At 47.4% G+C, this 27,220-nt stretch overlaps 1 protein-coding gene across 1 annotated transcript in view; it reads left to right on the forward strand.

The window, feature by feature from the left end:
• The window catches only part of spab (space blanket), a 326,364-nt gene that overhangs the window by 285,742 nt on the left and 13,402 nt on the right, over positions 1 to 27,220 (forward strand). Inside the window, exon 4 of the mRNA XM_050177348.2 lies at positions 1,936 to 2,024. Within this exon, the coding sequence (XP_050033305.1) occupies positions 1,936 to 2,024 (89 nt within the window). The remainder of the gene's footprint in view (positions 1 to 1,935; positions 2,025 to 27,220) is intronic.

Genomic DNA, 27,220 nt, shown 5'->3' on the forward strand with positions numbered 1-27,220 from the left:
ACCGTTGTGCTAGAAGATGGACGATTCCATCTGAAGACCGCAGAAGACCAGCGAATCTAGAGCTGATAAAGTTTTTCACTCAATCACTCACACTCCCCTGGATCCTGTCGGACGACTCCATCCAATTGATGTTCCCTCTGAACCGTTCTTTCGCGTAGGCCTTGACCTGCTTGGCACTTTTCCTACGACGACTAGAGGGAATAAGTGGATGCCCGTCGCTACTGATTACACGACACACTACGCGATAACAAAGACGATGCCGACTGGTTGCGCAACATACGTCGCCGATTTTCTCCTCAACCGCAGTGCACCTCGACAGTTACTTACAGACGGCGGCCGCTCGTTCTTATCTCGAGTTGTCGACGACCTCCTCCGCTCTTGTGCTACTGAGCACAAGCTGTCCACCGCCTACCACCCACAAACGAATGGTCTTACGGAACGTCTCAACCGAACAATCACAGAGATGCTGTTGATGTATACGTCTCCAACGATCACCGCGACAGGGATACCACGCTAGCTTACGTGACGTTCGCGTACAAGTCATCCCGACAAGACATCGCCGGATATTCTCGCGACTCTACATTGCCCTTTGACACTATCATCCCTTCTGTGCCGCGTGTTGCAACTGAATGCGCTCGTGAAGTCATCGATTGCACTCACATGGCACGTCAAGTTGCCCGATCTCATTTATTAGCCTCGCAGCATATACAAAAAGAGCGTTACAACCGCTGCCATCCCGATGTTAAGTTCGCGCCAGGTGCTTGGGTGCTCCTCTGGTCACCATGTCGTCGGGTTGGCCTCTCCCAGAAGTTTCTCTCTCGCTACACAGGGCCTTATGAATCCCTACGCCAAGCTATAACGACGTAAATTACGACATTTCGCCGCTACACTTTGATGCATCCTCAAGTCAGGCGCCTGTTGACGTCGTGCACGTTTTGCGGCGGAAGCCATACTTCGCTCGCAATTCTTCGCCTACTATGCGCCGAGACGGCGCTTCGCCACCCGGGGGTCCTGTTACGGAAGGATGAAAGAAGAGAGAGTAAGAAGATCCGAGACTCTGGCTGCTTCTTGTTGATGGTGGTCAGCCATTTCAACTACTCTGACTGAGCCTGTATATATATTGTAAATATATTCTTTCTATACTCGCAACATCTCCGTAACAATAGATTAAGATTAGTGAGGAAAACGTGGCCGATATAGACCTGGCCATATTGCTCTGTGACAGCTGCGCCATTCTCATCGGCTTCGTAGCATACACCGTAACGAAAAACTTGTGCAATGGATGTTAGTGGCCATCCACAAATCGCGCGGTGGCTCTGCCAATTCAGCAACTTTTCGCCCACCTTGCTGTGTGGTTTGCTGCACCGCCATGGCTCCGCTGGCTCTACCAGTCCCATGGCTAAGTTTTAAATAAAACTGCAGTACATTCATAGCTAGAAAGCTAACTTATAAAACACTTGGAAATATCTGCTGTGGAATACAAACTTTAAAGCCGTTGCACAATTTCCCTAGTCAGCCATGTCGCAAAGACGCTTCTCATTTTACGTTTATTCTAAATTTAGAAATTTTTAATTTTGGCTCCTTTCAACGTTTGCGTTGGTTTGTAACATGGTAGTGTCTTAAAACGCTCTGTTGTCTTTATAGCTTCCGCGTGACGTTTCAATCAGTCCCTAATCCAACACAATAACGTCTTGTCAAGCCCAAAATCACCATCTGCAACAAGCTTTCATGGTTTAATGTACTCTCTTTTATTCTTCCACCGACATATACAAACCAAGTCTTTCTCCCTAGGACATTTGAAGAGATTACGTGGCGCTTTTTACCCCTGGATGAATTTATTAATGCGACAGAGTGCTTTCCCTTACTTGCTTCGCATATTTTATGCTGTGTCCCGACGCGTCACGTTGAATTGACGTGCCAATAATGTGCCCGCAGATGACGAATGCCAGTCTTCGGACGAGTGTGACGCGTCCAGGGGTCTCTGCTGCCAGATGCAACGAAGGCACCGCATGGCACCGAGAAAGGTATGCTTGCATGCCAAACGCGTTGGCGGTTCACTGTAGCAAACAAAATCAGGGGAGCTCATTATGATATACTTGAGCCAGTAATATTAGTGAACGCATAGGTCGTGCCACTCTTGGTTTTGTTGCTGCTTGAGGCGGCCTTTGGGACAGGAATCCACCAAGCCCATCAGCGAGTACGTCCGGTAGTAGGAATAAAGGAAAAAGGGGCCTTTTGCTTTACGTACGCTACCTCCAGATGCGGAAGCCCGCTCCATGCAGAAGCATATTAAACGTCAGAGTTCAGATCAGGACACGTTAGCAGCTCTCTCTCTCTCTCTGCGCCAAAGGTCCCCGCCTTTAATATCTTCGTCTTTCCTAGGTGACTATATCCTTTAAAACTGATGGTAGCGCTAATAAGGACGGACACACGATGAAAAGACGACACGACGACGAGGTGACTATATAACTAGGGAATCTGATGAGTGTATCGCGACCAATCACAGTCGTCGAATCGGTCGAAATGTCCGGCCCATGATATCGTACTGTTCGGCCGAACTCCGCCTGCAATGTTGCGAAGTATGCCCCCGCATAAGTAGCAAGCGCGTAGCAATTTGTGAATCCGAGGTCGAAGACGTTCTCACGGTAGCGTTCGACGCGGGCCCTTTTCATCATTAGTTAAGGTTGTCGGGTGGTGGTAGAGGGGCCTTTTACTGCGATAGCAATTATGTGGACACTCCAGGAGCATTTATGCCGTCGCTGTCGCCGCTCCGTACGAGTGAAAGCTTGTGAGGGTGAGCCGGCGAACGCGTTTCAATCTCGCGTGCGCGAAAGAAGAACGCGGCCCGGAGAGAGAGAGAGAAGGAGATTCTTGTTGATTGGAAGGAAGGGTTGGGGTAAAGTGCAGCGCAGTAACTGTCTCTCAGCAGAGGACACCTAAACCGCGCTGCACAGGGGGTAGGGAATGAAAGTAGAGGGAGAGAAAGTGCACCAGAAACAGCAGCACGCCGCGGAAATGCCATGGAGCTAAAGGCGGTCGGCGAGGCCGACAGCCTCGGCGAATGTCAGGAGCGCACGTAGTAGTGTCCTGTAGGGCAGCCCGAGGGGTGCAGGAGTTCAGTCACGGTGTCACACGGCAGGCCATGCCCACGGTAAACACGGGCAAGAGACGCGCGCGCGAGCGATACGTTGGGGCACTCACATAGCAGATGCTGGAGTGTCTCGATCGCGCCGCAGTCGCCGCAAAGGGGAGAGGGGGCTCCAGGCAGTCGATGCCGCCGCTCGGCGGGCCACACAGAACCGGTCCGAAGGGCGAGGAGGAAGGCGCGCTCGCGCCTAGTGAATCCGGTCTGCGGGAGTTGGCGCAGTGGGCGCCCCTGCACGCGGCCCGGATGCATGCCATTCATGTGGCGCGCGAGGCAAGGGGGTGAGGCGAGGAGGAGGGGCGTGCTTCTCCGGCGGCGGGTACGCGCATTTACATTCGCTCGCCGGTGCAGCCGGGAAAGCCCCTCAATCTCCCAAAGTAGCGCCATTCACTTCCCTCCTTCTCCGCTCGGCGCGGCCTCGACTTTGGCGCCGCCGGTGGTGGGCCTGCCGTAGCAGACGACGGCTAACACGCTACGGGAGGAAATCCGCAGAAAAGTTCGTTCGAGCCCTGCGGAGCAGTGTTTTCAATGGAGATCTTTCTTCGTCAGTCGGTAACTGGCCTTTAGAATTTCGTGTTGGAATTGCGGAAGAAATAGAGAAAAGGACCATTATTCAAGGCGTATGTTGCTGAAACACGACGCAAGCACGCGGTGTACTCAAACACGCGCGTAATTACCAAAGTTTCAGGTGTTGACAGCGTGAAAGTATGTGTACGTGGTTTCGTATGTTCATTTACGTACCTGCAGGATACTTTTGTTCGGTCGGCGCGTGAGAGATTGCTGACCGCACACAGCTGGAATGGCTGTGTGCGGTCAGCAATGCCTGGCAACAGGGCCGTTTTTTTCATTGCGCGGTGCTTTGGTAATCGTGACGATATATTGTTTTTTTTTTCACAAGTACTGCTCCAGGAGGGCACATGTAATGGCCAACGGAGGCCTCTGAAGAGCACGTGACATTACAATAATGCAGGCGTCGCAGGGAGTGTTCGCATACAAAATTGGCTGTCCACGATCTTATACCCCCTTGCCATGCGCAGGCTTCGTCGAGCCCCATCCAGCCCTGGTTCTAGCTTTGGTGTTCCCGTTGCCGCTTTGGTGCCCTGGAGGCGCCGTCAGTAATACGAAATAATGACAAGGTGTTACAACTAGTAAATAAAATTTATTGAAGAAATACAATCGCGCCGAGGCGCCACCTTCTAAAGCAGCGCTAGCGCGCCCGCGCGAGTATTATAAAACGCCAACGAGGAATTTACCGGCCCACGTACGACTCTACGATCAAAGTTCACGTTAAACATCCCCAGGCGAGCTAGATAAAGTTATCCGGAGCCATCCACTACGACCTGCATCCTAGCTTTAGTCGCTTCGGAATGTTAAAAACGTTAATCACCACAAACCAAATCAATACATGCGGGCGTACATTCGAAGCTAAAAGACTGCATCGTAAGTCATATTGAGCCTTGCAAAAGCGTCGAGAATGTGCTAACTTCTGGTGGAGCTCAAAACACACCCTGAATAAAGTCGCTTTTATGTCACAGGCCAGCTGCAGATGCGTGCATTTCACCGCAAGACGGAACTACATGAAATAAAGAGAGCACATTCGAAAAGAAAGTCAAACAACGCGCTAAAAACCATGCAGAGCATGAACAAACACTTTTTCGAAGCGGAAGGCGTGAACTAGGCTCGAAATAAGAGGTTGTGTGTAACCTTGGCCCTTACTTCACTAAGCCGTGCGTTCTTTGCCACTTCCTCGAAGTCAGCCCGCCGATCCTGCGAATCCACACTTCTTTTTGCGTTGCGCCCGCCGGACGGCAAAGCAAAAAGCTTTTTGCCCTCGCTGTGTCTGTTGCGGCAACCGAAGGTGCAGCAGCATGGCGTCGCAATTAAGTTCTCGGCCCTACACATTCTATTACGCTAACGCACTCCGTCAGTCCGCCTGCCGTACTTTCGTCGCGCAGGCCCAACAATGGAGGTCGGCGCGCGCTAGAAAGAAAAAAATATACAAAAGCGCGGCGCAAGCTCCGCGCTGGAAAGAAAAAATATACAAAAGCGCGGCGCCTGCTTCCACGTGACACAGGTTGGCCAATGGGGAAGCGGAGGTGGCTGGGGCGACAGGAGGCGTGGAGGAGGACACGCCAGGGTGAGCGGGGTGGCGGAAAGATCTAAGAATGGCGCTACTTTTGAAAAATTGAGGGGCTTTAGCAGCCGGTCGACTGCAGCGCCGCCCCCGCGGCACCAACGGGAACTATATATCTAGGTAACTTTTCGCCCTAGGGGAGCGTAGGTCCCTAGTCGTCGTGTAAAAAACGCGCCTAGCTCCTTAAATGCGCTAGTCCCCATGCGCGCGCGCGTGGGGCCCATAGAAATATGCGCTAGCGCAGGGTTTGTGCCAACTCGCCGGAGCAGACAATCAACAGGGTGGGAGGTTCATTGCGCGTGCACGCAAGCAGCACGACCACGAACGAAGCAATACAAGGTGGAACAGCGGGTTTTACGGCAATCAAAGCTGTGTGTGTGTGTGTGACGCGCTTGGTGTGTGCAAAGAGCAATTAAGTTGCGTGTGTCACGAATGTGTATGCGCAAAATAGCACGACCACGAACGAAGGTGGAACATCACGTTTTGGCGTTTGGTGTGCGCAGAGCAATCGAGTTGCGTGTGTGACGCGTTTGTTCGCGCAAACAGCACGACCACGAACGAAGCGATGCAAGGTGGAACAGCGCGTGTTGCACAATCGAGTTGTGTGTGTGCGTGTGTGTGACGCGTTTGTGATGCGCGAACAGCACGACGACGATCGTCTTCTAAAACTGCGCCAGAGCAAACCGATTGTTGAGTACTACATACGTATTGCGCAGGCGTTAAAACTAGAGAAACACGGGATTGCGACGCGACCAGCCGCAGTGTATAGGACTGTACGCACGTACGTACGTTTTTGTAATGTGGTCAATCTTAAAAGGACGATGGCATTTCTGCACCGGCGGAGAAGTGGGAAATCGTGATTAAAATTGGCCGATCATTATCAAAAGCAAAGGCTTACCCTTAATTAAAGGTTATCCCCTACCTTCTACTGAAACTGCAGCCTCTAGTAGTCTTCATGCACTATTGTAATCATGACACCATACGGCGATACCCTCTGACGTGGGGCCCAGACTACTGGAGAGCTGGTTGATCAAGCTTGCTAAATAAACATGACCTTTTGTTCTTTGAATATGCTACAGTGCTAGAGCGTAGTTTCTTGCTATTAGTAAACAGGCAAGACAACAAAGCATTGCTACTCTACTCCTGTTGTGGCTTTTCAGTCAATGACACTAGAGGGGAAAGGAATCGAGATCCAAGCCACGGGGCAAATTGTGTTTAGCCAGTCTTAAACACCCTTAACTCAATGTTTTAAATGCCTGTGTGGTTGATACCTTGTCTAGTGGAACTTCCTGCCACCCCGAAAATGTGCATAGCACCAGAGGTATAGTTTGACAGCTGTAAGCAGTGCAATTAAGGAAGTGCGGTACCTGTATTGCAGCTTTACACCGGCTAAGATATTGAAGCTTGGGAGTATGTTCATATTTCTCATCTATAGCGTGGCAAGAACTTGTAATCCGCCCTCAAGTTCTGCTGGACCACAAGCTACTGTTGCTCTTTTCTGCAGCTAGTGTCAGCAGACAAGCTTGCAGTATTGCTAGGTAGAAAAGCACTTAGGCTTCACGACCATCCAAGTCATAAATGAATAAGTGCATGGCTAGAAGTTGTAAATTGCAAGAAACAGTTCAAATGCCATTGAGCATAGTTGCGCTATTGCAATGTATCCTTCGGAACATTGTACAAGCCATGGTAGTTCCCACATTGTGTTGAAGTGCCACACCAGTGACATATGATAATGATGCTAGTGTGATCCAGTGTGGCTGTACTTTGTTCCGTAAAAACTTTTCATGTGTTTTAGATTATATTTAGTGCAGTATCTGAAAGGTTATGCGCAGAAGATGATAGTTGACCTCACAGCCATTTTTTTCTATACAGTCCTTCACTTTCCATCAAGTTCAGCAAATCATTGAAGCCCCAAAACAACACATTTAATATTGGTACTCAGATTGAACAGTTTCAGTTCTATGTGTATGTTTCAGAGAACTGGACCAAACATCAAGAATGAAAATTTAGCTACCTATTGATGCTGTAGCTTTAGGCTCTGCAGGAACCATTTATCTGCAGCACCCAACTTATCCCGTATTTGACCGATCATGATAGATGTATGATGAAGCACGAGTGCTATGCAGAACAGTTTTCAAGAGGTAATGAACCTCTACCATATAATTCATAAATAACTGGAAGGCTTCTCCTAAGGAAATGTTCGTGCTCTGCACTGTAACATTGACAAGTCCCGCCCTAAGATAAGGTGATAAAGAGAGCTGGTTTTATGAATCTGTTGTATTTCCACAATTTTAACATGGTCTAAGTGAGGCCCAAGGCATAAATGGGACTGCGTGCTGTTCTGTATGCGTGCTACAGATCAATAGTAGCCAATCAATAGCCATTTTATTGAAGATGCAAACTGGATCATTTCCTAGGGCCAACTCACTGTCAATGAAAACTGTGATACTGGCTTCCTGCACTGTTTATTGATCATGGACTTCTATTTGAGGTGCGATTGAAGTCCCTCAATATCTTAAACTATGAATTGCAACTGGGAGAACGTGTCCATTCATTAGGACCACACTTTTTGTATTTAGCTCTCATCATTGTAAACAGCTTCATAATGAGAGGAACCTCAGACGAAGTGCTTATTTTTTCCTGGCATCCTTCTTCTGCCTTCTTTGTAAGCACTAACTATGGACATGTCAACAAGGTAATCTTGCATTTATCCTGCCTACAAGTGCCTCTTTTGACATTCATGCCTGTATTGCCTTTTCAGTGCCACTAAAAAGGCAATACTGGCCACTGTACATTAATGAATCTGAACAGTAATGACGAAAGCATTGTGCGGAAATATGCAAGGTGATCAGGAAATGTAAAATGAGTCATACACCCGACTGTAGCAAACTGTTACAGAGAAAACCCATGCAGGTTTCTCGGAAAGTCTTCACAAACCTACCGCATGCTTCAGACTGCTCCTGTGATTCAGATGTCTGCGATAAGACGTAAAAGTAGGATCTCACGGGCCCATCTATTCTCTAGTTCATGAAGTCTTCATTCGAGAGAGCCTCACCATGCCGTAACACGAACCCCCGTATTCATAAATGCATCTTAACTTGAAGCCCATGCTTCACTCGATTTAAATGACGCCTGTCGTGAACACACCAAAAGAAACGCAATGAGCATCTTGGGCGCGTTCACACCATGCGTCATTTATATCAAGTCAAGCATAAGCTTCAAGATGTATTGCTGAATACGGCGATAAGACTTGATAAAGGTTGCTATTAATTATTTGTCCAATGTTTCAGTTTTCGCATCAAGAATATCTAGCTTTTTCTGAATGCTACCAATTTTTGCTTCATTCTCCTTTTCACCACATGTGCTTCATGGCAATCTCTTTCATCTTTCCATCCCTTCTCCTTTCCCATGCTGTTGGCCAACGTGCAGGTGTCATCTATGCGCTAGACAGTTACGATGTGGTCAGCAGGCTTTGGATTTCTCTGTCAACCAATTTCTCTCTTTGCTTTTATGATCAAGTCCGCCTGACCCTTAGATTACTGTATACAATGAAAACAAAGCCTTTTTTTCATGAAATGGGCAAGCACTTGCCTCTCTTGCAAAGGATCTTCCAGTAAAGTTTCTCGTTCCTGCAATCACACTGAACATGCACGTCCATCATAATTTTTATGTATCTAAAACGCACCGCCAGAAAGAGTAACAAAAAGCAGCTATATTTTCAGATAACACCTGTGGCTAAGAAAGCAAACCAAGACCAATTATGGATGGTCTCCTTTTTTTTTTCAACATGCAAGGAGCATTGTGCACACACCTCTCAAGCATAAAGGCAGCACGTATGAGCCATGATGCCTCAATGGCTCCCATGTCTGATCACCCAAAAGAAGGCAGGCCAAACATAAAATTTGTTTTTTGGAAATTCCGTTTATTATAGCTAAAGTTTTTTCTTGAGAACACAGAAAGTAGTCTTCATTTCAAGACCGTGCAACCTCTGGCTGTATTTTGCAGAGCATGAAAACATGAAAATATACTAAATTGAAATGGCAACAGCAAAGAAACACTGGCTTCCATCTTCTGGAATGCAGAAGAGAGTGACACTGTACATGGTAATCCAAAGTATGGACCCAACTTGGTCGTAGCATACATGCTCTGTGCTGATGTAACTTTAATTAGAACTGAAGTGTGGCATCCACCACTCGCCTGTGTCGTCAAAGGCCATTTCATGTTGCCACACATTCTTTATCCGCTACCTGAAAAGATTACATTACACCATGAAGATGACAAAGCTCACATGCATTAAAGGAAAATTGGTTGGCTATCTTGTCTCCCATACAACTCTGCCAAATACCTGCAATTAGTGTAAGTATGCTAGTTCCTTGCACTGTTTCCCATAACATCTTTGTTGAAGGTATTGGGTAACAATATCTCAATCGCTTCACAAACTGTGGAGATTATTGTTAATTTTTAATGCGAACAGCTTTATTTGTCTCTCGACAGCACATGGCATAATTTGTTTAATGTAAAAGGTTGACGCAATTCATCGGCACGTGCTTCGCCATGTGCCTTGCAAAGATTCCTTATTAACAAATATACTGTTTCAAGAGTTTTCATTTCAGTTTGCTGACACAATAACAAGAGACAGGAGGGAAGCTATGAAGCTGCTTGTCTCTCCACACCAAAAGCCAGCACCTATAGACTCTGCTAAAGATGTACTTCTCAAAATCTGGCTACTCCTTGACCAATCTGTGCAAAAATGTTAAATACGTGAGTCAGAAGTTATGTCAATCAGGCTGCTGCCACTCAAAGGGCAAAGCTCCTTGAAACAGCAAAGCTCAAAAAAGAAGGAAAGAAGAGCACCTGTGAATGTTTCATGCTTTATAATGTAGAATAAAGATTTCACCAACGCCAGGAATGCCACGCATCAGTGCCAGCGGAAACATCGTCTTGAGAATGGCTCCTTGATTTGGATTACATATTTCGACTAACAATTCTGCTGTATTGATTTGCAGGTTGTATTTATGAAATCAGCAGCAATTCTGCTCGTACAGTTTGAGAAATACGCCAAAATTGATGCATGGTTCTTTCACATAAGAATTTGAAGGATAAATTCTAGGAAGCGTTACAAAGGCAGAAACAGTGTTCGAAGGTGTCGGAATGAGGGCCATGAAATGAGGTCCTTGACTAACCGAACAGTGCCGCTGCTGCAGACATATTAAGCATGAAATGCTTTTAGCTCCTGTTGTCAGCCACCTTCAATGAACCAAAAGCCAGAACCATTATCCTGGCACTCAAACCAGCTCATCTGGACACAGTCAAGACTGCAATACATATGCTAGTTACTTCCCAAACATGCTACAAAAAATATTGCTTCTGAGTTCTAAATATTTGCTCACAATATCACTCAAGCTGTAACTTCTAGTACGCTGAAGTTTTATTTGTCACTTCTAATAGCGACGTTCAGAGGCAGATACAAGGCACTGTACACTTGATTGTCATTTTTCGGCACTGAGACACAGTTGCTTGTGCTCTTTTCAATGCCAGCAGTCCGCGAGGTCCACGGCACATATGGTGGACCGAGACGAGACTTGCAATGGGGTTCTGTCTTTGACAGGAAACTTGCTTTCATATGGACCAGTGTACAGTTGCGTGATGCAGTGGGGTGGGGTGTGCCGTTGCGAATGTGCGCTACACCCATTTTAAGATTGTGGCTAGTACCATCTACAATCAATCTGCTTTGTCGGCAGCCATTTCATGCTTACATCTACTCTCGATTGCAGGAGAGCCAGTATTTTTAGTGTCACCAGAACAGCCTGAAAATGCTCATACGAAATTCTCCAAAGAGTGCAAGCGCTTCCGAGCTTTTTTAGTCTGTACGTGTCTTACCAGTACTCACCTACGAGGCAGAAACCCGGAGGCTTACGAAAAGGGTTCTACTCAAATTGAGGACGACGCAACGAGCTATGGAAAGAATGATAGGTGTAACGTTAAGGGATAAGAAAAGAGCAGATTGGGTGAGGGAACAAACGCGAGTTAATGACATCTTAGTTGAAATCAAGAAAAAGAAATGGGCATGGGCAGGACATGTAATGAGGAGGGAAGATAACCGATGGTCATTAAGGGTTACGGACTGGATCCCAAGGGAAGGGAAGCGTAGCAGGGGGCGGCAGAAAGTTAGGTGGGCGGATGAGATTAAGAAGTTTGCTGGGACGGCATGGCCGCAATTAGTACATGACCGGGGTTGTTGGAGAAGTATGGGAGAGGCCTTTGCCCTGCAGTGGGCGTAACCAGGCTGATGATGATGATGATGACATTCCAGCTATCTGAAATTAATCCAAGAAAGTAGTGGATGTTAAGGATATGATCATAGAGCTATGGCATATTACTTCGAGGTAGATGAAGTGGTACACGAAGGTGTCCTGTGTATTCTATTTCAGTGATAACATCATAGTGAACTGTTGGATAGTGTTCAGGAGAGATGCCGCGCCAGTGCGGCCAGCATCAAGTGCAATCAAAACGTGGCTTTGCTGTTGTTCAAAGCAGATATTGCATTCGCCCTACAGTAGAAAGGAAACGAAGCAACACCTTCAAGAAGGCAGTCCCCAAACAGCGAAAAAAAAAAAGGTTGGAGGACACTTAAGCTGCGCCTTTAAGAGTGGAACACGATAGCATTAAAACAGCCCTGGCTGCTTCTCACGCTTCCGGGCAGCTGCAGCTTATGCTTCTGTAATGTTTCCCTGGAAATGCTGGTGGCAAACGCTATGCACGAAGGCGAGCTTTCTGGGGCGTGCCACTCCTAAGACAGACCTGAAATGGCAGCTGGTAAAGGGGTTTGTGTTTGAGTTTCCGCGCAACAGAATTATGTTTTCTCGCATATTCAAATTACAATCCAACGCTATCATGTCTCAAAGTTGTGTGCAAGTCACACTTTATGAATTTTTTACACATCCTACTTTGAGAATTTTAATTAGTTCAGTAACGCCTATATGCCACGTGGAGGGCCTGCATGAATCGGGATGCATGGTTCGGGATTAATTTTCTCATATGGAAAAGGTCGCCAACACCACTGCTGGATTTTCAGCGACACGGGACCCTGAAAGCTATGGCTGGTAATACTATTGTGAATCAGTTCCAGGCCAACAGCACATGTGCCATGCACAAAAAAAAGCAGATGCACGTGGGCACTTCCCAAACATTTTTTTACAATAAAGGCAGAGGAAAAACCTTCGCTGCTAAGGCATCAGATGAGTAATGTGTAAAACATGCAATATAAAGCTTAATTGTACGCCCGACAACGACTACATTGTAACGTAGGTTGGAGACAGAGTCTTGCAAAATACACGCTTCTCTTTAATGGCGGGCCAGAACAAGACCGTGCAGCTTACGCACTTCGTCGTCTTTAGTGGCACCGCCCTTTGCGCGCGCCGTCCTGCGGTGCGGGAGCCCCACATCTTTGTGTCAATTGCCTCCCATGAGAAGAGCGACCATCTCGGTGACGTCAAAAAGTTCTTTCAGCTACATAAGAAATGGAGCTCCTCAGGTGCATCTCAGCATTCAGGCATGCGCATAGTATGGTTTCATGCGCACTACACGAACAGCTTCAGCGGGAGGACGACGATGGAGTGAACTGGGGTCAGAACTGCAGGGGACCACTTCGTAGGTCACGTCACTGAGGCGGCGTGTAACCTTGTAGGGACCAAAATACCGGCGGATCAACTTTTCTGAGAGTCCACAGTGGCGGACGGGCGTCGAGACCGACATCCATTGTAATGGATGTCGCGTCGACCCTGGTTGTATCGAAGGGTGGCGGTATGCTGTTGGCTCCGGATACGATGCCAAGCAAGCTGGCGTGCCTCTTCGGCTCTTTGTACGAACTCTTCTACGTGTTCGCTGGTCGGGCTATTATCAGCCATAGGTAGCATGGCGTCAAGTGTTGACCTGACGTGGCGCCCATATACAAGTTCGAACAGCGTAAACTGTGTAGTCTCCTGTACAGCAGCGTTATACCCGAAATTCACATAGGGTAAGATCGCGTCCCACGTCTTGTGCTCTACGTCGACATACGTGGAGAGCATATCAGCCAGTGTTCTGTTCAGACGTTCCATTAATCCATTGGTTTGAGGGTGATATGCAGTGTTCTTGCGGTGAGAGCTATGCATCAGCTGGAGAACATCCTGCATAAGTTCCACTGTAAATGCTGTACCGCGGTCAGTGATGAGAACAGACGGTGCACCATGTTGTAGGACGATGTGGCGTGCAAAGAACTTGGCCACTTCATATAAATTTACTTGCGAAATAGCTTCGGTTTCGGCGTACCAGGTTAAGTGGTCGGTAGCGACGACTATTCATGTGTTGCGCGAAGAGGTCACTGGGGATGGCCCAAATAGATCCATTCCTATTTGTTGGAACGGCGCTTGAGGAAAGTCCACAGGATGGAGAAAGCCAGTCGGTTTAACTGGTGCTTTCTTGCGGCGCTGACAATCATGGCAGGTCTTCATGTACCGTTGCACAGAAGAATAAAGCCGGGGCCAGTAATACTTCTGTCGTATCCTTGACTAAAGTCTTGGCGAATCCCAGGTGTCCCGCGCATGGCTCATGATGGCAGGCTCGAAAATTGTCGTGGCGTAGCGCCGATGGCACGACAAGGAAGTACGTATTGGGGCCGCTTCCGCCATTTTTCCTGTAAAGGACGTTGTTGTGCAAGTAGTATGATGATAAGCCGCGCATGAGCAAGCAGGGTAAAACACGTTCAACTCCTTGGAGGTGTTCGATCCGCGGCAGCAGCTCAGCGTCAGTGCGCTGGTGCTCAGCCATCTTTATGGCATCGATAACTAATGCGGCGACAAATGGCAAGTCATGGTCAGGGTCCAATGAGGTCGTAGGGAGTGGTGCACAGGACAAACAGTCAGCGTCACTGAGCTTCCTGCCAGATCGGTAGACAACTGTAATATCATACTCTTGTAAGCGAAGGCTCCAATGGGCTAGTTTCCCTGAAGGATCTTTGAGGTTGGCAAGCCAGCAGAGGGCGTGGTTGATCGCTGACAGCGTTAAAGGGTCTACCGTACAAGTAGGGTCGGAATTTACCAATTGCCCACACAACCGCTAAGCATTCTTTTTCATGTGGTTGAGTAGTTTTTCTCAGCCTTGGTGAAACTGCGGTTTGCATAAGCAACGGGGCGTTCCGCACCAGCTTGCCACTGCACAAGCGCCGAGACTCGCATTGCTGGCATCAGTATGGATTTCAGTGTCAGCGTCTTCGTTGAAATGAGCAAGTATCGGGGCCTCTTGCAAACGCTTGCGCAATTCATTGAACGACTGCTGCTGCTCGTCCGCCCAAATGAAAGGCGCATCATCGCATGTAAGTCCTGTCAGAGGCTCAGCAATTCTCGAGAAGCCCTTGACGAAGCGCCCATAATATGCGCACAAACTAAGGAAGCGTTGGACAGCCTTCTTGTCTGTGGGTAGTGAAAACTCAGCGACGGCAGCTAACTTGTTGGGGTCTGGTCGGACGCCTTGAGGACCAACGACACGGCCAAAAAATTTGAGCTCTTGGAACCCGAAGTAGCATTTTTCAGGCTTGATGGTGAGGCCGGCAGTATGGATCGCAGTGAGGACACCCTCGAGTAATGCGAAATGTTCGTCAAACGTGCTCGAGAACACAATGACATCGTCCAAGTATACGAGGCAGGTTTGCCATTTGAGTTCAGCAAGCACGGTATCCATCGTCCGCTGAAAGGTGGCAGGTGCGGAACAGAGACCGAAAGGGAGAACTTTGAACTCATAAAGCTCATCAGGTGTCACAAATGCTGTTTTTTCACGACCCTGTTCATCAACTTCGATTTGCCAATATCCTGATTTAAGATCCAACGAAGAAAAAAACTTGGCATGTTGGAGACGATCCAATGCGTCGTCGATGCGTGGCAATGAATAAACATCACGCTTGGTGACACGGTTCAACTTTCTGTAATCTCCACAGAAGCATAGTGTGTTGTCTTTCTTTCTAACACTACAGGGGAGGCCCACGGGCTGGTGGATGGCTGGATCACGTCGTCTTGGAGCACCTCTTTCACCTGATGCTTGATCGCTTCCCTTTCCACTGGAGACCTTTTGTAAGGATGCTGACGGACAGGACGTGCAGACTCGTCCGTAATAATGCGGTGCTTTCTGATGGACTTGCGCCGCACTTTGGATGACGTTGAAAAACACTCCACAAATTCATTCGCGAGACTCAGTAGACGGTCTCTCTGATGGTCTGGCAAAGCGGCGTTAACGTGAATCCGTTCTTTTAGGCTGGGGAACCCAGATTGCTGAGAGGATGCGGTTTCCAATGTGGCAATGTCAGTAACGTTAGTGATTTCGTGAAGAAATGAGCTCAGTTCAGCCATGTCGTTCTTCGCGGTACATGCCGATACTCGTTGCTAAAGTTTGTTAGCAAAACAACTGAACATTTGTTTTGCACCTGAAGAAGCCCTCCGGCTATACAAATGTGGTGCTCAAGAAGCAGGGGCATGTTTGCCTCAGCAATTCCTTCGGCGGCGTCCTCCATGTCGCATTGGACAAGGGTAAGCATGCTGCTCTTGGGTGGCAACATGATGTGATCGTCAGTTACGCGAAGCGCGATGTCACGGTCGTTGTCATTACTGTTCACTATGGCTTGCGTAGTAGTGAAGCTGCCTCTAGACTCTTGCAGGTCGATAATGGCACCGTCTGCCTGAAGGAAATCCATGCCGAGTATAAGGTCCTTTGAACATTCAGGAAGATTGACAAAGTCGCCGATGTACGTGAAGCCCCGAATGTTGACTCGTGCCGTGCACCGGCCCATTGGAGTTATGAGATGCCCTCCTGCAGTACGAATCTGAGTTTCGGTCCATTGCGTTGAAACTTTGTTCAGTATACGCGCGAGATTCTGGCTCATAACAGACGTGTCCGCACCCGTGTCGATTAACGCCATGACCTCGCGGTCATCTGTGGTAACTCGTACGTCGCAGGATACTGACACGGAACTACACTGCTTTCTCTGCGTCTAAGTTACGTCATATAGCGGTCGTTGCAGTGAAGGGTCTTCAGCGTTCGCAACGTCAGCGACCTCACCTCCGCAGGTCGCTGGACTCAGTTTTCCCGGGAGGCTGGGCTGAGTCAGCGACGTCTTGTTGCTCTCAGCTTGAATAGGGGCTGGAAGACCTGTTTCGGGCGGGTGACGGTGACCGGGGTTCACGGAATCGTGGGGCAAACGAGGTCCAGGCATCCGCGAGGTATGCTTCAATCTCCAGGGCGCATTCACCATTGCGCGGGCACGGCGCATTCAGTGAAAATTCACGGAGCCCAGCTCGTTGGTAGGGACACGCCCTGTAGAGGTGATCGGCTTCACCGCAATGAAAAGAGAAGGGCCTCCGGTGTGCGGAGCGCCATACGTCGCTCTTGCGAGGTGGGTGTGTTTCAGCCATGAATGGCGTGCAACGAGGCGAGTGGCTTGTTCAACGGCGCGCACACCAAGAAGGTCCAGGACGTCGCTCACATCGCGAAAAATCGGGGACAAGGAACTTCGTGCAGCTTCCGTATACGACATGCGAGGTTGTGGCTTCCGTACCTTGTGCTGTGGTGTCTCACTTCGCTCTGGGACTTGGACTGCCTGCCTGATTTCCTCCCGGACGACCTCAGCCAGAGCAGGTCGCTGTACTGATGCTGGAGCCACCTGAAGCTTTTGAAGCTCTTCCCGAACGATAAGCCTAATGAGCTCCCACAAGGCATTGATATTGTCCAGGGATATAGCGAGAGAGTCACGCGATAGGGTCGACACGTCGCGGTTCTGCCTTGTTCGCTGCTGCAGTGCCTTTTCCATCGATACGGCTTCCGCGAGAAACTGTGCAACAATATTTGGTGGGTTGCGTATTAGGGCACCGAATAACTCTTGCTCGACACTGCGCATCAAATTCCTTAGCTTCTTTTCTTCCGGCATGGACGGATCCGCGCGTCGGAAAAGTCGGCACATATCTTTGAGAAACATTGCGACGCTTTCGTTCGGCCTCTGTACTCTCGCCTGAATTGCAGATTGAGCTCGCTCCTTGCGATCGAGGCTGGCGTATGTGCCGATTAGCTGCCGTCGGAATTCGTCCCATGTCGATAGGGCCCTGCCTCACGGTTCTCAAACTAGGTCCGTGCTTAGTCCTTGAGGGCAAAGTAGGCGTTGCGTAGCTTGCGCTCTGTAGTCCAGCCGTTGAATTCTGCGACACGCTCAAAGTGATCGAGCCAGTCCTCTACATCCTCAAAGGTGTCTCCATGGAAGGACGTGGGGATTCGCGGCTGGTTCAGGACGACCTCAGTCGGGGCAGTCGACAAAGAAGGTGGAACCAACGTATTCATGCATCTGACTTGATTGCGTAGAGGCTCGTGCTCAGGCGGCAGTCCTTGAAGTTGGCAGCTTTCCGTACCTGCACAGGAGTCAGCTCTACCGGACTTCGTACTGGGCTTGTAGACGGTGTTCGATCTGGGAGTGGTAGCACGTACCCCACACCTCCGCCAGAAAAATGTAACGTAGATTGGAGACGGAGTCTTGCAAAATGTATGCTTCTCTTTAATGGCGGGGCAAAACAAGAGCGTGCAGCTTACACACTTCATCATCTTTCGTGGCGCCAACCTTTGCGCGCGCTGTTCTGCAATGCAGGAGCCCCACACCTTTGTGTCAATATGCACAAATTGCACGCAGTATTGACGTCGACTTGGGGTGAAGGTCGCTTTCCGAGTTCTGCCTGGTGTTGTCTACAGGCAACAAACGCATTGGTGAAGAAGCTTACACAAACATTTTTCGTTGTCCTTCACTGTCTTTCATCATCATCATCATCATCAGCTTGGTTACGCCCACTGCAGGGCAAAGGCCTCTCCCATACTTCTCCAACAACCCCGGTCATGTACTAATTGCGGCCATGCCGTCCCTGCAAACTTCTTAATCTCATCCGCCCACCTAACTTTCTGCCGCCCCCTGCTACGCTTCCCTTCCCTTGGGATCCAGTCCGTAACCCTTAATGACCATCGGTTATCTTCCCTCCTCATTACATGTCCTGCCCATGCCCATTTCTTTTTCTTGATTTCAACTAAGATGTCATTAACTCGCGTTTGTTCCCTCACCCAATCTGCTCTTTTCTTATCCCTTAACGTTACACCTATCATTCTTCTTTCCATAGCTCGTTGCGTCGTCCTCAATTTGAGTAGAACCCTTTTCGTAAGCCTCCAGGTTTCTGCCCCGTACGTGAGTACTGGTAAGACACAGCTATTATACACTTTTCTCTTGAGGGATAATGGCAACCTGCTGTTCATGATCTGCGAATGCCTGCCAAACGCACCCCAGCCCATTCTTATTCTTCTGATTATTTCCGTCTCATGATCCGGATCCGCCGTCACTACCTACCCTAAGTAGATGTATTCCCTTACGACTTCCAGTGCCTCGCTGCCTATTGTAAATTGCTGTTCTCTTCCGAGACTGTTAAACATTACTTTAGTTTTCTGCAGATTAATTTTTAGACCCACTCTTCTGCTTTGCCTCTCCAGGTCAGTGAGCATGCATTGCAATTGGTCCCCTGAGTTACTAAGCAAGGCAATATCATCAGCGAATCGCAAGTTACTAAGGTATTCTCCATTAATTTTTATCCCCAATTCTTCCCAATCCAGGTCTCTGAATACCTCCTGTAAACACGCTGTGAATAGCATTGGAGAGATCGTATCTCCCTGCCTGACGCCTTTCTTTATTGGGATTTTGTTGCTTTCTTTATGGAGGACTACGGTGGCTGTGGAGCCGCTATAGATATTTTTCAGTATTTTTACATACGGCTCGTCTACACCCTGATTCCTTAATGCCTCCATGACTGCTGAGGTTTCGACAGAATCAAACGCTTTCTCATAATCAATGAAAGCTATATATAAGGGTTCGTTATATTCCGCACATTTCTCTATCACCTGATTGATAGTGTGAATATGATCTATTGTTGAGTAGCCTTTACGGAATCCTGCCTGGTCCTTTGCTTGACAGAAGTCTAAGGTGTTCCTGATTCTATTTGCGATTACCTTAGTAAATATTTTGTAGGCAACGGACAGTAAGCTGATCGGTCTATAATTTTTCAAGTCTTTGGCGTCCCCTTTCTTATGGATTAGGATTATGTTAGCGTTCTTCCAAGATTCCGGTACGCTCGACGTCATGAGGCATTGCGTATACAGGGTGGCCAGTTTCTCTAGAACAATCTGCCCACCATCCTTCAACAAATCTGCTGTTACCTGATCCTCCCCAGCTGCCTTCCCCCTTTGCATTTCTCCCAAGGCTTTCTTTACTTCTTCCGGCGTTACCTTTGGGACTTCGAATTCCTCTACACTATTTTCTCTTCCATTATCGTCGTGGGTGCCACTGGTACTGTATAAATCTCTATAGAACTCCTCAGCCACTTGAACTATCTCATCCATATTAGTAATGATATTGCCGGCTTTGTCTCTTAACGCATACATCTGATTCTTGCCAATTCCTAGTTTCTTCACTGTTTTTAGGCTTCCGCCATTCCTGAGAGCATGTTCAATTCTATCCATATTATACTTCCTTATGTCAGCTGTCTTACGCTTGTTGATTAACTTCGAAAGTTCTGCCAGTTCTATTCTAGCTGTAGGGTTAGAGGCTTTCATACATTGGCGTTTCTTGATCAGATCTTTCGTCGCCTGCGATAGTTTACTGGTATCCTGCCTAATCGAGTTACCACCGACTTCCATTGCACACTTCTTAATGATGCCCACAACCTCCTATATGAACACAACAATCACTGTCTTTAGTCTCTGTGTATTTTCTACATATCCACCAAACCTAAATGTTTTCCTTAGGGTTTTTCATGTTTCATCCCTAACAGTTAGTGCCCATTACAGTGTTGAACATGTTTGCATGCTTTTTTCTTCTACGCAAAGCACTTAAAGAAGAGCCATCCTGTCAGCCACCTAGGTCTACTCCTTTTGCTCAACTACATTTTTTAGCCCAATGATGAGAAAGACTTCTCTAGCATACCTGAAGGTCATGAAGAAGTAGAACAGGATTACCGGCTGCGTGAGATATTTGAAGACATACTAACGATTTTTTTCAGACATGATTCGAAACATGAGCTCCAAATTTATTAGCTTTCATTTACCATTTTTTATAAGGCTATTGAGTAAAACCATCTTCATCCTCATTTACTGACTGAATTCATCTTTGATAGCAGCAACATTCTTGTATCATATAGCGTGTGTTGATGTTGGGCAGTGCTTCCACAATAACAGCCTTTAGGGAGTTTTTATCTATGTGTAGCTGTTCGTTAGTCTCCTTCCCAGTAACCCCCACCATACATAGTGGCATGCAGATTGAAGTATTTGGAATTAGGGATGCTACATCGAGGTTGATGTGGCTTCAGAAATTTACCACCGGACACTCGTGAGCCATGCAGATGTTGTGGAAGCAAATAAATTATATAGGGTGGTGCCTAATGACATTGTGCCCAAGAAGCTTTACTATGTCACCTGGGGCTGCTTGGCTAAGGCCATAATTGGCTTTTGAGGGTTCTCACTCGTATCATCCCCTACCTCCTCGAGGAACTCAACCACTTGAATGGGACCTTGCCACAGGCATCAGTTATTTCTTTTTGTCACAGATGATAATTAGACACGATTTCTTGTCTCACCCTGAAAACAATGTGGTTCGTGACATTTCGAGAAGGTGGTGACCTCCAAGTTACTGTGGTCAGTGTGTAAGGCGACTAGCACAACATAAAGTTCCATCTCGTGCATCAGGCAGAATGCTGCTATTTCCCAATAAATTTGCTAAATAGGTCACAGAAGTGATTGTGAAGCTGAAGTCGAGTGCTTAGACAGATTGAGAATGTTAATGGTGGTGCAGATTCAAAGCCGCATCCTCAAATACTTTGCGCAGCTTGCATGACAATGTTGAAACTGGAGCCTGTGTCCTGTGCACTAATATTTCACTGTTTTGTATGGCTACCTTTATAGAAGACGAAAGCCAAACTTCTCCAGGTTTAAGACTGGTTTTACGACAGCTATGGCAGAGCCAACTCCTTGGTGCACGCTTATGGTAGTGGTGACGAAGCCATCAGGAGCACTCCACACTTTTATGGATTACACAAAAACTGAACAAGCAAGCCCTATGAGCATCATATCCAATTCCTGCAGTAGAGCATACCCTTCAGACACTATGAGTCACAGCTTGGTGTATGAAAAATTGATGCCCAAATTCAGGTTTTGGCAAATCCCTGAGAAATTACAGAAAGTTCTTGACCACCTTTACAGCACCGTTCCGTTGGTTTCGCTTTAACTGCTCAAGCGATTTGGTATCTGGTGTGCCCCAGATCAAACACAATGGTATATGAATGATATTCATCCAGAACTTATATGTGTTGCTTGCCATATGGTCGAGGTTATCAGTTGGTGCTCAACTAAACAGCAACACAACGAACTCTGCAGTACATTTGAGGGCACCCACTGTGCAAGAGCTGCCATCCACAAAGAGAAATGTAAGTTTGGCATCGCAATAATATCCTACTTGGGGCACATGAACGAAAACAAGCTCAAAGCTGTCACAGACATGCCAAGACCATCCTCCAGAACTACTGCTGCTAATGGGCATGGCCACCTATCTAGGTTTATTCGCTCCTAACATGACAAACACTACACCCATTGTCCAGCATGCTGTTTTCAAAGCATGGTTTGTCAGGAACCCACACAGGTTCCAGAATTCTCAAAATGGAAAGAAATACTTTCTTCAGATCCAGTGCTTGGCTGGTGCTCCTCAAAATGAGAGACCAGCTGCTAATCACAGCTGATGCTTTGTACTGTGGTCTAGTTGCAGTGCTCAGCCAAAAGCAAGACGATGGGCAACATGTTACTAGATACGCCTCAAGATATTTAGCAGAGGCAGAATGCCTGGCTATGCCCAGATATAGAAAGAAGTGCTTTCTTTCTTGCAAGCTCGAGATAAATTCTATAAATGGGGCAACAATCTGTTTCCCAATTTATAAAGTGTGCACATGATTGATGCATTATGAGGCATAATGTACATCTTAGGCAAAGACTTTCCCGCAGCTGATACACTGTGAAGTTCTCATGTGAAGGAGAATAACAGGCACCACAAGGGCCTACCAAGATTGAAGGCTATGCATGCTGCCTCTCCCCACTTTCTTTACAAGAACTGAAGAAAGAACAAGTGCTAGATTAATGCTGCTGCCAACTTTGCATGTTCACTCGAAAGAGCTGAACAAGGTGTTGCAAACTCCGAAAGAATTCTGGCTTTACAAGGACAATGTAGTCCAAGACATGTTGATATTTTGGCAATAAAACCATCGCGCCCAAGAAGCTACAGGAGCTTACCTACCCAGCACTTCTCACTTGAAGGCCACTTTGGAATCAATAAATGCCTAGCAAGACGACAAAGTACTGCATCATCAATACATACAAACAGCAAATGTCTTCAAGTCATGTCGTACATGCTAGCACCACAGGGCTAAAGAAGGGTGACACTCCTGCAATTGGGATTCTGAGAAAAGCTGTTACAGAAGTTCACTATGGACATATTTTCTATTGGAGGGGTGTGGTGGCTCATCGTCACAAAATACTAGTAAGGGTAACCTGAGCTAGTACTGGCTAGTTTGACAGGACCTGTGGTTGCGACTCAATGCCTCTTTGTTTTCACAAGGCGTGCAATAGTGTAGTGGTCGTGAACCGCAACAAACTGTAGCTTGCAAAAGGGCGCAGCTCGCTGTTTGCAGAATTCATAAGAATTCCAACAAATGGCGTGCAGTCCACGCTATCAACAGCGCAATGATCTCACAGAAGCCACCGTAAACTTATCCAAGAACTCCCTTGAGACGTCAGGTGATGCGTACAAGACACACGATTATAGACTGAGCCTTCTGAAAAATTGCTCCTCGGTAGTGCAAATGCTTACGAGCCAAAGGCTTAGGACTACACTTCCAGCTACTGCAGACAGCTTCTTTCCACAACTCCCGGACCGGAGGAAAATGAAAGTGCATGAGCAAAAGTGCTGGCAGAAACAGAAAACTTACTCTGATGTTGGGCATGGCATACAAGATCTACCCAATTTGTATCCAGACATTAATGTCCGAGTAGTTGACCTGGAAAATGCAGGCACACTTCAGCAGCCAGGAGATAAGCCCAGGTGATAGTGGATAGACACGGACAAAAAGACCAGTCATCTCAAACAGGACACAACGAGTGCCACTGCCTCTGGCTGCATAATCAAGGATTCGATGAAAGTTCGGCTGGTTAGGCATGGAAACGAAAAAAAAAACGTGATCTAAGAAATAATAGTCACACGACTATTATTTGCCGAGCATGCGCAGGAACATAGTCACAAGATTGACTGGGACAATGCCACTGTTGTTGCCAAAGAAAAGACCATGTCATCCCGGCGGCTGCTAGAATCGCTAATCGTTCAATTGACGTCAGCTACGATGAACCAGACACCAGGGATTATGCCTGCCATTTACGCATGTTCATTACGTCACATGCTGGCTACATAGGTCACGACGATTTCCTGTCCAACTCAGTGAACGAGGAACCCGTGTGTAGTTCCGAAACGTCGGGTTATACATGACACTTGGTCAGTGACCGTGAACCCCCCTTCATACCTCTGGCTAGGGGAGAAGAACACAAGCAGCCACACGACTGTAGCAAAGAGGTTCCGTTTTGTAGAGATCCTGGGCATCAACACCATAGAAGTGGACAATGCATAACATCAGCTAAGCAGTAAGCAACATGACCCTTTTTATACAGGGAAGGAGGTGCTACAAAGATGCTCGTACTACTGTAACGCTAATGTGCATGCTTGTAGAAAATGATCACAATAAAAAAGTCACCTCTTGCCTTGTGCTCAATGTTGAGGCTACCATTCTGAATCACAATTACTTTATCCCACCTAGCTAACAGTTTGTCAAATCTCAACGAGGTTTTAATAAGAATCTTGTCTCGACTACCTGAAACGCCAGTCTGTGTAGTAGTGTTACACAGTGTTGGGTTCAAATCTGCCATAATCATGAATCCGAATGAACTTGCCCACATTTCAGTTATTCTGCAAAAGTATTTGGGATCACTTCGTTGCTTCTATATGCACTGAGGCAATCACAGCTGTGAAACACATTTAGGTCGTACTGAAGATGTCAAAGACCATGTAACATATGCGCTGAAAGGAGCAATGACAACTTACGACATTGACAGATGCCATTCAGATGAGCGTTGGCGTGTCAGTCGAAATTGCTGCTTTGACAATAGCTAAACTTGAGACAGAATACCATGAGGCAAAGTGAAAAGAGAACAAAGGTGCATTTTTCAGCTACATCACCTCATTGCTCCAATGCCCATGCATTTGATAATTCATTCATACAATGCGACGGCCTAGGCAAAGTCACGTTTGGATGAACCAATGTCTGCTTTTAAACATCACAAAATTCCGCTTTTTCACGCACTAACGAACAACTGGCAGGTTTGCAGATTTACGAGTGTCAAGAAATATTGAATCTGTCATTCATGTGTTTACACTTTGTCTCATTATCTTCGTATGATCAAGTGTATGCTTGAAAGCGCAGACACTACTGCTGGCTTGCTAGCTAAACGCACTTTCAAGTGGCAGCTGGTGATAGAAATCTTCGAGCATTTGTCTATAAAAACGCTCGCGTAGATTTCGCGGTATGCTCATGCGCTTTCAGTGCAACGCACTGCGTGACACCTGCCTGTCAGGCCGAGCAGGAGAGCGCCAAGGGACGAAACACCAAATTGTTCATTTGGCACTGTAAATACGTATATCTCTATTATAGTGTGCCTGTATATACACTTCGACGACGGCAATGATGCCACCGCTTGCAACAGTCGGCCAATTTAAAGAACGTGTCGCAGCGTTCGCTTTCCATGTGTACAATCTAACACGGCGAGTCTCTTTTTTCATGCGGAAGCAGCCTTCTGGATCTAAAAACATTGATATCGCGAGCGCAACAGAACAAATGTGATGTAGTGCGCATGAGTTTAAAATCGTAGTCCGCAAAATATGGGCTATAAATAACGGCTCAAACACGTTACAGATGGGTGTTAATTTAAAGCGTGCAGTGCATTTAAAGCGTACTTTCAGCGAGAACTTCAGGCGGCGTGAAAAAATGATGCCTAAGCATGCATAAATTACACAAAAAAATTATGTACGTCCCAGATGAGTTGAATGTGGTCGCGAACAGCAACCTTACCTGTCTATGTGAATGACAGGTGCAGCCTCTGAGCTTCTATACGATCCCTATTCGGTATTGTATTGGGTACAAGAAAGAGTTATTACGCGGAAATATAAGGAACAGCTGGGGATAACCAAAAAAGCTGAGATGTACCATTGAAGCTCCCATGCTACGCACACATCCAATTGACAGGAAGCCGCCAAGGCACATATTGACTACCGGAAATAGGTGGCGCTTAGAGCCTTAGAATTAGAGTTGCATTAAAGAATGTTGAAACAGTTTTTCGTTTAAAATATTCTACGTGATGCTTATTTTCATTGCCAGTTTTCGTTTTCGTCCCTTGTCCAGAAAATCGCCAACAAAAATCACAATTTACAAACTGTTTATTATCACGAATAGCAGCGAGAACCGAAACCGAAACCAGGGCGACGCGCTCGTTGCGGGTACAATTTTAATAACGTTGATCAATGCCTCGATGATAGTGCGCCGAAGCCAGCACATGCGTACAAAGGCGATGGATGCTACATTCATGAGAACAATATCTCGACATCGGTCAATGCTGCATAGCATAAGCTTGCAGCTGTAGTTTTCACACATTTTTTACACATGGTACGCTTCGGTTCTTTTCGGATTTACTCTGCGACACATTTCAAACTGTGCCACTACGCACATGCCAACATTTCGTCACAATTTCTTCAAAGCGGCATTTAGTTCATCGAGTACACCGACAAAACATGCGTGGAAACGCTTTTGAGCACCTGTCTCAGCAATCCCCGCCGCCCTCCGCCCCCCCCCCCCCCTTTTTGTTTTCTATTCCGCCGCTAATTAATGCACGTATGAGTTAACCTCCACATACAAATCACTCGTGGCGTGTCCCTTATTCACTCCGAATTAAAAGTCGGTGCTGTAAACTTACGTACGTACAGTGCTATACACCGCGGCTAGTCGCGTCGCAATCGCGTGTTTCTCTAGGTTTAACGCCCGTTCAATACCTATGTAGAATCCAACAATCGGTTTGCTCTGGCGCAGTTAGAAGACGATCGTCGTCGTGCTCTTTGCACACCACAAACGCGCCACGCACACACACACAACTAGATTGCGCAAAACGCGCTGTTCCACCTTGCATCGCTTCGTTCGTGGTCGTGCTGCTTGGGCACGCCAAAACGTGATGTTCCACCTTCGTTCGTGGTCGTGCTATTTGCGCATACACATTCGTCACACGCGCAACTAAATTGCTCTTTGCACACACCAAGCGCGTCACACAAACACAACTTCAACTGCCGTAAAACGCGCTGTTCCACCTTGTATCGCTTCGTTCGTGGTCGTGCTGCTTGCGTGCACGCACAATGAACTGCCTACCCTGCTACTCCGGCGAGTTGGCACAAACAATACTACCACATACTATCTGCGCTATGGTATATTTCTATGGGCCCCGCGCGCGCGCGCATGGGGACTAGGGCGTTTCAGGAGCTAGGTGTGTTTTTTACACTACACCTAGGGACCTATGCTCCCCTAGGGCGAAAAGTTACCTATATATATAGTTCCCATTGGTGCCGCGGGGGCGGCGCTGCAGTCGACCGGCTGCACAGGCGAGCGAATGTAAATGCGCGTACGGCGCCTCGATGTCCTCTCGCCCGCCGCTCCGTACTATGTGGAGACAACCGTGGCGTCTACTACGGCATCGGCACGCGAACCGTGGACGCCGTATTA

This window comes from Dermacentor andersoni, chromosome 5, assembly GCF_023375885.2.
Source record: "Dermacentor andersoni chromosome 5, qqDerAnde1_hic_scaffold, whole genome shotgun sequence".
In the NCBI taxonomy this organism is placed as follows: Eukaryota; Metazoa; Arthropoda; class Arachnida; order Ixodida; family Ixodidae; genus Dermacentor; species Dermacentor andersoni.